The sequence below is a fragment of the Gadus chalcogrammus genome, chromosome 8 (assembly GCF_026213295.1).
Source record: "Gadus chalcogrammus isolate NIFS_2021 chromosome 8, NIFS_Gcha_1.0, whole genome shotgun sequence".
In the NCBI taxonomy this organism is placed as follows: Eukaryota; Metazoa; Chordata; class Actinopteri; order Gadiformes; family Gadidae; genus Gadus; species Gadus chalcogrammus.
In genome coordinates, this window is record NC_079419.1 from 12,677,589 (window position 1) to 12,691,200 (window position 13,612).

The following is a 13,612-nucleotide window of genomic DNA, read 5'->3' on the forward strand; positions in this document are numbered from 1 at the left end:
GGAGTGAGTGTGTGTGTGGTGTTAAGAGCCACCAGGGTTCAGTCCCTTTACGCTGAAAAAAGCTGCATCCTAGAAGGTTTACGTTTATGGCACTGTGGTTTGCGGCACGTCGCCACGACGACAACCGAGGAAAATAAGGGGAACCGACCGTAGAGAGAGGTCACAAAACGCCCCACTCCTGCTCTGTAAGAACTCATAAGTGTTTGATCAGAGTTCAAACAATCCTTCAGTCTTATGATTAGAAAAAAAAAAAAAATATATATATATATATATATATATATATATATATATATATATATATATATATATATACATATACATACACACCGGTATATCATTGGGGGACTGCCATCCCCCAGGGACTGGTCTTAAAAGATCAATCACCCTGCCAATCGGAACAGTTGAGGTGGGGGGAGTGTAGTCATTATAATATCATGCTCCTTTTTTCATGCTACCTCTGCCTTGCCTTAACGATGGCCGTTCTCTCACTGTGATTCATCGGGGAATGGGGAAACTGCCCTCCTTAATCTAACGATTCTGTACTTGCTATGCTGCACAACCTGAACCTGGCATCCCGAAAAACGTGAAGTAAAATGACGATATTTATGTACGATTTTGAATCAGGGGGTCAGATGTGTTGATACCGCGTAGAGAAGCTGTAGAGAACGTCTGTGTGGCAGAACCAAGGGGAGTGCTAGCAACACACAGACAGCATACTATTCATCCTGCGATGCCCCCCCACCCCATTGACACACACTCTGCCGTGTGCTCATGTTTACTCCGGCTCCTCCTTAAATAGCCCAAATAGTAACTCCGTGTTTCTCCACCATTCAAAAAGGTCATTTTCACTGGTGTCCACCTTGAAAAAACAAACAAAAAACAACTTGTTTGGGAGTGACTTTCTTACATTCCTTAGATGCGGCCCAAATCTTTTCCACCAATAGGCTTCGAAGGATCGAGTTGCAAGCAGGTGGCCCTTGCCCCCACCTGCATTGTTTTTTTATGAGGGAAAACAAAAAAAAAATGAAGAAAAGAAAACGGTGCTTTAAAAGCACGGCGCTGTGAGCTGGAAGCGGTCCGGTAACGTGCTCCGTGCGGCGCTCCACACACACACACCACTGAAGAAGAAAAACGCTTCTCTCCGTGGCAATCTCACATCAACGTCTGCCGCGGCAAGCATCCACACGTCATGAGGTCACCCCCACCCTCTGGCCAACATCCGGCAGACATGCAGCCAGACATCTCTGTTGGAGGCACAGAGTTTGGTGAAAAGAGGCATCATCTGTCCCTCCGCCCCCGCGGTTGAGGTCGAGAGAGCGGCCAGAGGTGGGCGTGGTTGTGGGGTCGGCGTGTTGGTAATAAGGTACGGGTGGCCGTGGCTTGAGGAGTAGGTGGTGGTGGTAGGGGGGGGGTTATTGGTGGGGGTGGTGGTAGGGGGGGTTGGTGGCGGTGGTAGGGGGGGGCGGTGTCAGGGGGGGTTGTTGGCGGCAGTGGTGGGGGGGGGGGGGTTGTTGGCGACGGTGGTGGTGGGGGGGGGGGGTGGTGGCGGTGGCTTGGGGGGGTGGTGGTCTTGGCGGTCGGGGGTAGGCGTGACAGTAGCAGGGGACGGGGGGGACGCTGGGCGGGCTGGAGCAGGCTACCATATGTGGGATTCACAGTGAGTCATTTTGATGACGCCCACGCCGCCTCCGAGCCGCCGGTAGTTCATGCCTCCGTAGAGCCTGGGAGGGAGAGGACACAGCAGGGTCAGCGCCCGGGACACCACACACATTCACCCACACTGTCCAGACCTCACCCCTGGAGGAACATTCCACCTCAAAAATGTAACGGTACATCGACCATTTAGGCATTTAGGAGACACTTCTAATCAAGGCGACTTGCGGTGAGTTGTTTTAGCTAATCGTCATTATTGAGCAGATGGGAGGTGAGGCCTCTTGACTGCGGACACGGGGGTTCGAACCCAGAACCTTTCGACTGCGAGTCAAAACACCCAAACCACAAGACCTTGTCACGTCAATGATATATCTTCAGTCCATGGTTAACACATTTGATATGCCTCCGCAATGTGATTGGAAATAACTTGAGGGTTCAGTCGAGGATCCTATCCAGAGGACTTGGTTTAGCGGCCTTATAGCCACTATCCGTCTAGCATCAGCGCCACACTGTTCCCCAATATCCGCCTACCTCCAGGTGTTAGCGTCCGGGTCGTACACCTCGATGGTCTTCAGGTACGTGGTCCCGTCAAACCCGCCCACCGCCATCAGCTGTCCGTTCACCACCGCCAGGCCCACCTGGGGGAGGGGAGGTCAGAGTGTGGAGGGAGGGGGGAAGTTAGGCCGAGGGCTGCTTCTCTTGGACGGGGCACAAGAGGTGTTTCAAGTGACGAGACAGGGAGGACAGTCTGGAGGAAATCCACCGGCCTACCGCCAGAGGCACAGGGTCAGTTACAGTAGTCATGGTGTTCACTGGGATTAGTACACAATGACCCAACCTCACAGACACACACACACACACACACACACAGTTACCCAACCTCACACACACACACACAGTGACCCAACCTCCCATAGACACACACACACACACACACACACAGTGACCCAACCTCACACACACACACACACACACACACACACAACCTCCAATAGAAACACACGCACACACACACACAGTGACCCAACCTCACATCGAAACACCCACACACACACAGTGACCCAACCTCCCATAGACACACACAGACACACAGTGACCCAACCTCACATAGAAACACACACACACACAGTGACAAAAACTCACACACACACACAGTGACCCAAACTCCCACGGACACGCACACATTAACACAAACGGGGAGGGGGACTGACCCCGCTGCGCCGGGACGTCATGGCGACGACGGGGGACCACTGGTTGGTGCGGGGGTTGTAGCGCTCGGCACTGCTCAGCTCGGTGGTGTCGTCGCGGCCCCCCACCGAGTAGATCATGTCCTGGTACACGGCGCAGCCCAGGTGCTTCCTGCGGGTGCCCATGGGGGACACCGTGTGCCAGCGGTTCTCCTGGGGGTTGTAGCGCTCCACTGCAGAGCACCGGGGGGACGCAGTCAGCACCCCACCAACATGGAGCCTACTAGTGGTACTACTAAGGGTTACCACGGCGATTATTACGCAGAAAACCTTGTTTTTCCCCTGAAATCCATTGCAGTCTCAAGTCATTGCAGTCCATCTATTCCCTTCCTCTTTAACATGAAAAAAAAAAAAGAGGCCAAAGGCCCGCCCGGGTCTGGGTGGGGCCGTGCAGTGTGTGCTACCTGTGTTCAGGGGCGACGTGCCGTCAGACCCCCCCACCGCATAGAGGAAGCCCCCCAGCACGGCCACGGCCACGCCCAGCCGCCGCGTGCTCATGGAGGCCACGCGCGTCCACTTGTTCTCCTTCGGGTCGTACCTGGACACATCAGGAAATAAATCAGCGTAGCCACGGGGGGGACGGGTACTGTTCACCCAGTGTTTCCCCTACCATTGTTCAGGCCTGGCGGGCCGCCAGGCCAACGAGCGCCCCCGCCAGGCCAACAACCGGCCAAAAAAATGAAAAAAAATGAAAAAGAGAAAAAAAAAAATGAAAAAAAAAAACTTTTTTTTTTTATTATTATTATTAGCCATAATATCATAACCATCCAAGCTCACCACCAGCTATCTCAATATGTATTGGTGCTTTATGCTCCTGTACATGAAATTAGTTTATATTAAATCAACTTTGTTTTTAGAATTCTCCGGCAGAAGAACTATACCACGAACCGATCGCATAAATGCGACGTCTGATTGGTTCAGCCCGCCGTTACCATGGACATTTTTACCGCCCCCGCGAAACACAAGCCTCGTTCTTTATATGTCCATAACTTAACCAACTTCTGATGGCTAAGCAAGTGTTTTATATGGAAATAACCAACAAATACTCTAGCATCCCGTGAAAAATGTATAACAAATCACACTATCAGCTCTTACCACCGGGCCTAAAAAAAATTCTAGGGGAAACACTGGTTCACCCATACTAACTGTACTAAAGTGCTGCCTCTGACGACAGTTTGAATGTTTAACAGCCAAGACGGCAGCCCCGGGGCTCCCTGTACCCCCCCCCCCCCCCCCCCCCCCAGCCCTCCCTCCACAGGGCCGTCAGCGGTCACCTCTCCACGATGTTGAGGCAGGAGACGCCGTCCTGCCCGCCCACGGCGTATAGGTAGCCCCCCAGCACGGCCACGCCCACGCTGGTGCGGCAGGTGCTGGTGGGGGCCACGTCGCTGCTCCACTGGTTGGTCTTGGGGTCGTACCTGGACAGGAGACACGAGGGCCGCAACCGTGAGGAAAGCCCAGACATCGAGGTTCACCGGCAGACGGGTGGTAGCGTAACCGTAGGGGGGGGGGGGGGGGGGGGTGGGGAACATGAAATATAATCGCATATTTCATGTGACGCCTCGACAGGGCGGAAGGGTAATGATAGTCCTAGTGATGAGAGGTAGGTGAGAGGGCCGACCTCTCCACAGAGTTGAGGTAGGACGAGCCGTCGTGGCCGCCCACGGCGTAGAGCAGGTCGTCCAGCACGCTGACTCCCACGCCGCAGCGCCGCTTGCTCATCGACGCCACCATGCGCCACTCGTTGGTCTGGGGGTCGTAGCGCTCCACACTGGAGATGGCGTCGCCACTGCACCAGCCCCCCACTGCAGGGGAGAGAGAGGGAGCGAAAGGGTGAACAATATTCGATTATTTGTACACTCACCTCACGAGGTGACATTATTTATTATGACACGATAAAGCTAAAATACCTGGCTCCCTAGCAGGTAGGTGGTTGGGCCGTCCTTCTTAAGGATCCCTACAGGAGCATCCCAAATCTAACCCAGTGCCTTTGGGTTGGGAGTGAAACACACCTAACGACCTCAACCTACTAGAATTGTTCAGGCTAGTAATCGAGCGATATATCGGCCGGCCGATATTATTGGCAGATATTTACGTTGTATTTTCTTGACGTTGTTTTTTTAATGCTTTTGGCCCGCCTATATCAATTACACCGATTTGATTGGTTAATGTTCTGAGCCAGGGGAATCGGGGAGTGAGTATATTGCTCGTTCCCAGAGTGACTCGCTGAGCAAATTCAAATTGTGCTCTCGTGAGAACTCTGGGTTTCCAGGGTAGTATCGGCTCCAAATATCGGCTCAAGGAAATCGGTATCGGCCTCGGCTAAGGTTGATGAAAAAAAAATAGAATCAGCCTAAAAATTCGATATCGGTCGATCCCTAGTTCAGACTCTGCCCTTATAGTAACCAGCCACTTGTCATGGTAGTGGTGCTTCATCAAAGGCTCAAGGTGTACTGCAGTCGTACGAGACTGCAGGGACGGCCCGGCACCGACCTGCGAACAGCACCTCCCCACAGCGGATGGGTTTCCGGGGCCTGGTCCGGGGGCCCTGCATCAGGGGCCTCTCCTGGGGCAGCAGCAGGTAGTTTTTAGCCTCGTCCACCAGGTCCCTGTAAACCAACACAGGGGGCGTGTCATAGGAATACATTCTGCTGAGGAGACGCTGAGCACCCGCGCTATTCTTAACATGGCAGCACGAACTGGACATCGGATATAAGGTAGAACGTAGATATGTAAGGGAGGGCTATAGATAAACTACAGCAGAGGCTGAGCTTTACGAGTTCACATAGGGGGGCGGGTGTAGACCCACCGTGATGACGGTGGGATCAGACTCTTTAAAGGTTCTCAGCGGATAAGAGTCAGTACAACCTTTATTCGTATGCTCATCCCTTAAATAATGAGCCAGAGGGGCTACTGGCTCCTGGTCGCTATGGTTTCCAGCGACACCATTCTCTCTCTTGAGAATATTAAGGTACGGCACATTGTTAAAGCATGGACAAAGAGGAGAAGAGACGAACATCGATCGCCACAGTTAATCTGTCGCCACCACGGTTTTGCGATTCAGCCGGTGATGTAAACACCGGCCACAGGGACCAGCTGAGTTAAAACAGAGCTCTGTGGATTGTCTTCAAAGAGGACCTTAATGACAGACCCTAGGTTTGAGTGTGCTAGGCATGTACGCCTTATAGTTACATGTCAGTCAAGGATACTATAGTGTAAATACTATACTCTACACTTGTCACTTTGAAACTACTGTCTTTTATTTTGTTTTATTGATATTCCGTCACTCTGAAAGGCCTAAGTATTTGAAGGGTGCTATAAGAATAGACTTGCCTTGCCTAGAGACACACCCACCCAGACGCACGGTCAACATAACATGAAAGGGGACTCACCGGCACTCCTCGTCGCTCTTGATGAGGGGGTCCGAGCCCACGGTGCCCACCAGGAACTTGGGGCTGAGGAGGGGCAGTCGTACGTGCTGCAGCACCTGAGGGAGGGGGACAGGAGAGTAAAGCGGTTACCCCAACAGATCCTGGGTTCAAACCCCAACGCCCGGCCACCTGTAGCCCTGCACCCCTGAGCAAGACGCCCTTACCCCTACCAGTTCTTAATGACAACTGACAGTTATTCACTGCAAGTCTCAATGACTAGATAGTAGTGCAGTATGCAGTAAAGCTCTAGGACACATTTTTTGGTAGTGGATCCTGGCAAATTTGCTAATTCAAAGCATTCCTTCTTCCATGGACAGTTGAAATGGGATGGGACATGTATAACATGTATTAACATGTTATACATGTTGTCCAATTACTTCGTTTCAGCTAGCAGCTAGCAGAAGCTCCATCGAGCGGTAGCACCGGATAGCGGTATATCTGGCTAGCTGTAGCTCCGGCTAGCGGTAGCCCTGGCTGTAGCCTTAGCTAGCGGTAGCCCTGGCTGTAGCCTTAGCTAGCAGTAGCCCAGGCTGTAGCCTTAGCTTACCTGTGGCAGCTGGGGTCGGCGCTCCTGGATGCTGTATTTGACCCAGGCCATCACGGCGTTGAACACCTGCTCCTCGCTTCGTACATTCAGCTCGTCACTGGAGATTATGTCGATCAACTGGTTGGCGGGCAGCAGCATGAACTCCTCGCTCTCCATCACCTGGCAAGGGGGGCGGACTGCAAGTCAGAGGGGACATTTCTAGAAGTATTTACACTCAAGAAGTGGTGGGTACACACCAACAGTCAACTCAACGGACAATATAAAGGATAATACTAATACTAATGCTACTACAATAAGAAGTGGTGGAAATCAATGGGTTATTTTAAATACTTTGCAGTGCAAGCATCCGACACTAATAAACGTTGTTATTCTTCACTTCAGGATGGTCAAATGAAGGAATTAGCCGTACGTGTCCCGGAACGCAACATCCCCAAAGGACTAGGCAACACGCGTATATGACCCAAGGCCTAGAAATAGACAACATGTGTATGCATAAAACATAGGGTTAACACCCACTGGATCAAAATAAGCTGTGCTCGTATCCCACAGAGGTCCCTCTCGATAGAGGACTCAAAACTACCTCAGAGGAGGTTGAATATAAGAGTCCAAACGGCGCGCTAACCTCCTGGAAGTTGTGCTGGGTGAACTTGTCTGCGATGCGCAGCAGCTCCCGGCAGGAGTGCGTGTCGGCGAAGGCCCGGATGCCCAGGCAGTTGGAGGGGTCCAGCTGCCTCTTGAGGAACTCGCAGCAGGCCTCCTGGATCTCAGCCAGCTGGAGGAGGCAGGCGGCAGGCAGCAGGGTCTGCACGTTGCCCTCCTCCACCGTCACCTGTTGGCCGGGTTGACCAGCGGGATTCGTAATGCCGTGTTTCTGACGATTCCGATATTCTTCTTGGGTATAATTGATCATTATTCTAGTTTATAATGAGGAGTTAGGAACCAACACTGGATGATTCCACGTTAGAAAACCTAGAGGAGCCACCCAGGGTTAGTTCCTAACGAGGAGTCACCCAGAGTGACTAACAAGGAGGGCTAGTTCATAACAAGGACTCTGAATCCAGGCTCTGGTTACCTGCGAGGTGTAGGCGAAGTCGATGAGCAGCTCCATGGCCCTCTCGTCGATGTCTCGGATCACCACCTCCGTCTGCCGGCTCTCCGCCAGCTCTCCGGTAAACATGGCCCTGCGACGCAGACGGTAAAGTTTCCAATCGCAGATTGAAACTTGTGCATTAGTAATACTCAATCAGTATTTTCTCCCTGGTGTTTAAATCCTCACGTTTTGTCATCTTTTTTAAGAGGCATATGATCACATCAAAATGAAATGTCCTGAATCGCGTCCGAGCCCGTTGCCCATCTATAAAATGAGACATACTTCCGTCCGAGCGTAACATTAGTGCATGTCCTCTCAGCAGTGGGGCCGCAGTGAGCAGCAGACACCTTAACCCCGGCAGTGTGGATGCCGTGGCCTCCCGGCGGGACCGGCCAGGCGGGCAGGCGTCAGAGGCCCGTACCTGAAGTAGGGGCTGCAGGCGGACAGGATGACCCGGTGGGCGTAGATCTTCTTGGAGCCCACCACCAGCACCACGTCGCAGAGCTCCCGGTGCTTCCGCAGCAGGTTGATCACCTCCAGGGTCTGCCGCGGGTGCTTGTCCGAGACGTAGGGCATGCGTGCGGGCTGGGGGACCCCCTCCGGGAGCTTGTTGGGGTCCCCCAGGGTGCAGCGGCTGGTGATGTCCATTCCCGTGGCGTCCTGGCGTGCGCTGGTAGCCCTGTGGGGGAGAGGAGGAGAGGCCATTAAAATGCCCGCTCCCCACCCATCGGTATGTACCTGAGCTCATCCATGCATGAGGAATGCCATCATGTGCATCGGAGTGTCAACAGAGACAGGAAAGGAATAGGAGGTTGAATTCTGCAGCATGAATGTTGACTATCTACGTTATAATTAGTTTTATTAAGGTTTTTAGATTGTTTTAGACATTATTTTACACACATACTTGCTCATTGATTATCAGTTTAGTCTGACGGAAAGATTTTACAGCACATAGAGCTGATTTTGTGCCTGCATCGCAAACAACATATTTTTTTGATTTGCAAATTCTGTTGCCAACACAACGGGTTAAAAAAGTGTGTACAAATCAAGAATACTGCCACTGTATCTTTTAGAGCCTACTTAACCCTAGGGCAGCATTTTTCTGTATTTCATTATGAAGGCCAAGCTGCCGGTACTGTCAATTCAGGCACCGATAAGCAAACGAGAGCTTAGACAGAAGCAATACTGCCAGAGACCTTTACACTGCCAATCCGGGCTCTAGCAGTCCAACTACTTTATAGCAGCTATTCTGGTGGGGGACGGCAAAGCCTGGGCCGGAAATTAGAAACTGCATGGGGCAGAGATACACCTTGTTTGCTGTTTGGTTATAGAGCTTTGAACTAAGAAAATCAATTCCCGCAATTGGATGAAGCTTTCAAAGTTTGAATGTCTTCCTACAGTGGATGTTGGACATGGCTAACAGATCCCTTCTTCAAGCAACAAAAATGGTTGAATCAATATGAAGCAAAATAAATTAAAACGGCGAACTGTCTTCAGATATTAAGTCTGACTGATACATTGGTTGCACTGCGGTATAATAGTCCCAAGTATAGCTCTACGGCTACCTCAGGGTGCCAGAAGAGCCTGTGTAACCTTATCTACATAAGGGGAGGATTCCCCTCTGTGCCTACCCCTAGAATATTTTTAAAGGGTAGCACAGAATTTTTACTGGTTTCATTTTCCCTTTAGGTTTAAGTTTAGTCTTTCAACCATCAGTTTCAGTACAATGAAACAAACGGGTTGATTCATACTGGCAACTTGCTCAGATTCAACATCAAAAGACAGTACATCACCAGTCTACTGCCTGGTGGCAGTAGACTGAAGTTGAGGGGTGGATGAGCCACCCCTCAACTTTTGTATGATAGATTACAGAATGCGCGCGCGCGTGTGTGTGTGTAGCCCTTATGCCAACAAGTAGCGTGAGCCAACAAGCATAGGTTTTAACTGTAAAATAGAGTTCCTCATCTTCAGCCGTAGTTACCCGTACACACTATTAAAAACAAAACAAAAACCAAGACAGAGCAGCTTAGGCTGAAACAACAGCTTTTAGGCAGGGTGAAAAGAGTAGCAGAGGGCTTTGAAATGAACAAGCAATCAGGGGCGAAGTCAGAAGTGACAGCCCTGGTGAAACACCTGCATGCAGGCTTCCACCACTAAAATGATATACATAAACCTCTGTCCCAAATTAACCAACAGGCATGGACTGATGAGGGGAGAAAGGCAGGAGGGATTACAAATGTGATAAAATTGGAATCACTTCTAATTGTATTTCATACCTGCGCATTGGCTTTGCGTCCATGCACTGAAGACTAAAATGTGTTTCAACAGTGTGTTTTCCACCTACACAGGAGGGGGGAAAACACAAGGGTCAGGGGATAACGCCACTAGGAGATGTCACATTTATAAGTCATCAACAAGACAGCCACCCTGTAGTTTGAGTGTTATGTACGCTGCAAATAAAAGGCTCACTAAACTGTTACTAATTAACTTACTCATTCGGAGTCATCGGTATATACAACTTGGTGGCTCAGTCTCTGACCGGTTGTTAATGATGGGGGTTAGCTTAATGTAATTATTTAGTAACAAATAGTCCGAATTTTCCCAATAACAGCAGTGGTCGTTGATGCTTTATTTTAAGTCAATGGACAAGCCACATTATACTTAAGCCACTTGACCAACAATATTGTGGATCACATTTAGGAAGGCGTGAATTATTATCTTCCGCGGTATCAGTGTTTACTACACCACCCAGAGGCACTACATACAACGGACCTAACCTGGCTAGAACAATGCGTAGAACATGAATTAAAAGTACACAAACTGAGGTTTGGATATCAAAATAGCCATACAAATATACCTATACATTAAGTAAAAACACGCTACCGCAATAAGGTGGCTGCTAGGTTTGAGGGTCTGCTAGCATTGGACCTTTAAGACTCTTTAACATACTTAACGACACATGCGTAGCTTGTTAAATTTCACGACCTATCTGGTAAGCATTGAAAATATGCGATGTTTAAATAACACCTTAGATGGCCATCCCAACGTCAGAGAACTGTCGACCAGGCTGCCAACACTTGTTCGGTTAGCGAAGTTAGCTTTTCCCCAATATCTCGCGTCTGTGCATAAATGACACGGTGGACTTCCTTTTTTGAAATTTCAAAGTAAAAGCAAGGAAGAGCTCGAAATAAACTGATAGCTACGGCTGATATTATATTGTTATTTGTAGTAATAACGATAACATGATTAAACATCTGTTATGTTGTAGCCAAAAGTCGAATACATTTGTGGCCTCCTTTTACACTTTTGTATTGTATAGAATGCTGATGCCAGGAACCCACAGAACACAAATGCGTGGCTTTATTGACACTAGATCCTATATATAGACGTGTTCTCATGTTTCAGAAAGTCACAATGGTACAGGCAGTGTAGCCAAAAAGTTTTATTCAATGATATTAACTTGAATTGGAAATATTTTCATAATGGCCGAAGGCGGTTTAATGTAGTTTGGCTCCCTCTGAAGACGATAATGTGAACCAATCAGGCTCTGCTGGCCATCAACCACATTTAGCGGGGTGATTGCAGATACATTTGGAGACCAACTTCCTCTTTTTTTGAGGGCAGATCTTCCAATGTGTAATATTTAACAATTTGAATGTAAACTTATTGATTACACATGATGCATTTCTCTGCTCGGCCCCCTAGGTGGTGATAGAGTTGGCCGAAGCTGTCCCTGAGCATCATAGATTTGCCTGAGCATAGCTTCACCCTTCCCATGTCAGTGTTAACGTAGCGATTGGTCAATAATATGCAGCTCATTGGGCAGGCTTGGTCACATCAACCATACTAAACTAGAAAATGCATTTCCTGCAGAAAAATCGGTCAGTGCTGTAGTACAAAGGGAGGTTAGAAATATGTTATGTAATATGTAAAGTAGGGTGACCAGATTTGAGTTTGTGAAAAAGAGGACACTTCGTCGCGGGGGGGGGGGGGGGGGGGGGGGGGGCGAAAACATGGGTATTTTTTCTTTAGTTCGTCCGTGAACTTACATTTACGTTTAGGCATGGCTGCAGACAGTGGCGATCCTAGGTCCAATTGCGCCCCGGGCAAGATTGTTGACGGGGGGGGGTTTGTATCGTGAAGCCTGAAGCTGAAGCCTACGTACTTCAGTGGGGGTTTCATTCCGTCTATACACGGCACCTTCTCAACGAGCACATGAGATCGGTCGCCCAATGACAGACTCTCTCTACAGTCAGCTCGCGCAAGAAGGTGGAACGTAAGGGAGATACCATTTCCAGAACTTGGAAGGCCGTAATAACCATAGACATATACAATGGTAATAACTAGTAGGTTATGTGAAAGACCCAGAAACACAAATATGCGACGAGGCAAAAAAAAATAAAAAGATAATAATAACAATAATATATATATTATTTTTTTTTTGCGACGAGGCAAAATACCGGACGTTTTTGGAATCCCTGCCGGACGCATTTTTTAGGTCTCGAAAAGAGGACATGTCCGGGAAAAAGAGGACGTCTGGTCACCCTATGTAAAGCCAAATAGATTAAGACATAAAGAAACGTTAAACGGCTTTAATCAAGTGAAGGAACAATGTAAACATGCACACCATTTAAAAATGTTTAAATGGTTGAAAACAAATAAAGTGACAGCTGAAAGAAAAGCGCAAAGCATTGCTAAAAATGCAGAAATGTAAAAGGAATTTAACTGAAGAATCTGAAAGGTCAAATGTATTGCCTTGCACTGCTGAAAAATCTGAAAGGTCAAATGTATTGCAGTGCACTGCTAATAAACCTGGAAGATGAAATCGAAAACTGACAGACACTGAATTGCATTACATTGTTACAAAAGCTGGAAGCTAAAATGTAATACTGTCAAAGCTGGAAGATGGTAGTAGTAGTGGTACTAGCTGTAGAAGTAGTAGTAGTAATAATGGTAGTAGGAATAGCTGAAGTAGAAGTAATAGGAGTAGTAGTAGCTGAAGTAGTAGTAGTCGCTGAAGTAATAGTGTTACTAGCTGCACAAACGATATGCCTTATGAAAGGTATGGTATTGATTAATGTTTGTAAAAATAATTATAGTAATCCCGCCAGTTTTTTTTACACCAGCGAAATTGTATGTACTCGCCTAATGCTCATTTGTACCAGCCTAACGTTATTAAAAGTAGTGCAATTGTCCAAAATCGCCCAATCGGCTAGTCGGTGAACAACAGGGTGAGTAGAAAGGGACATTTGTGGAACTTCTGTTTACAGACCCGCCGTGGTTTAATTAGCTGCTTGGAAACATAGATCTGTGATATCGTCTGAATAATAGTTTATACACTTTATGGTCGGTGTGATAGCTTGTGGAGATTGGCATGACAGTGGCTGATTGATTGACATCAGAGGGTTATTCAGTTTTAAGGCTGCCAGCCATGTATCAAAGGTTGGTTTCCTATTCAAAGGTAGCCTGTGGAAATTGATGATTACCCCAGCTGCCTTGGCCCTATACAATTCATCACTGCAGCCAGGGGCAATGCAATAAGATGATCCTCCTGTAGACCTGGTTGTTTGCTTTTCTGTAGCCATTTCAGCGAGCCTCAGAGCCTGACTCATTACCTGCTGGCTTCTAGAGCCACAGAGTAGGA

General features: G+C 48.7%; 1 protein-coding gene across 2 annotated transcripts; it reads right to left on the bottom strand.

The window, feature by feature from the left end:
- Nucleotides 1-1,541: 1,541 nt before the first annotated feature.
- klhl20 (kelch-like family member 20) lies at nt 1,542-11,087 on the bottom strand. 2 transcript variants are annotated; one of them, XM_056597330.1, is made up of 14 exons: nt 10,996-11,087; nt 10,245-10,308; nt 8,390-8,647; nt 7,951-8,059; nt 7,501-7,707; nt 6,879-7,037; nt 6,293-6,387; nt 5,394-5,509; nt 4,522-4,705; nt 4,175-4,318; nt 3,305-3,438; nt 2,865-3,073; nt 2,185-2,291; nt 1,542-1,721 (listed from the first exon to the last, which is right to left on the bottom strand). In XM_056597330.1, exons 2-14 carry the CDS (start codon nt 10,265-10,267, stop codon nt 1,637-1,639), a joined length of 1,830 nt encoding a protein of 609 aa, XP_056453305.1. In that variant the 5' UTR covers nt 10,268-10,308; nt 10,996-11,087; the 3' UTR covers nt 1,542-1,636. The 2 variants fall into 2 exon arrangements, with proteins under 2 accessions (XP_056453305.1, XP_056453304.1); XM_056597329.1 differs by lacking the exon at nt 10,996-11,087 and adding an exon at nt 10,461-10,989.
- Between the last annotated feature and the right edge of the window lie 2,525 nt (nt 11,088-13,612).

What these genes read in the sequence shown, in the direction of transcription:
- klhl20 (XM_056597329.1), bottom strand. An exon ending in GCCGACCCCAGCTGCCACAG is followed by an intron (nt 6,388 to 6,878) that starts GTAAGCTAAGGC and finishes CCCCTCCCTCAG; the next exon opens with GTGCTGCAGCACGTACGACT. An exon ending in TGGGGAGGTGCTGTTCGCAG is followed by an intron (nt 4,706 to 5,393) that starts GTCGGTGCCGGG and finishes TCTCCCCTGCAG; the next exon opens with TGGGGGGCTGGTGCAGTGGC.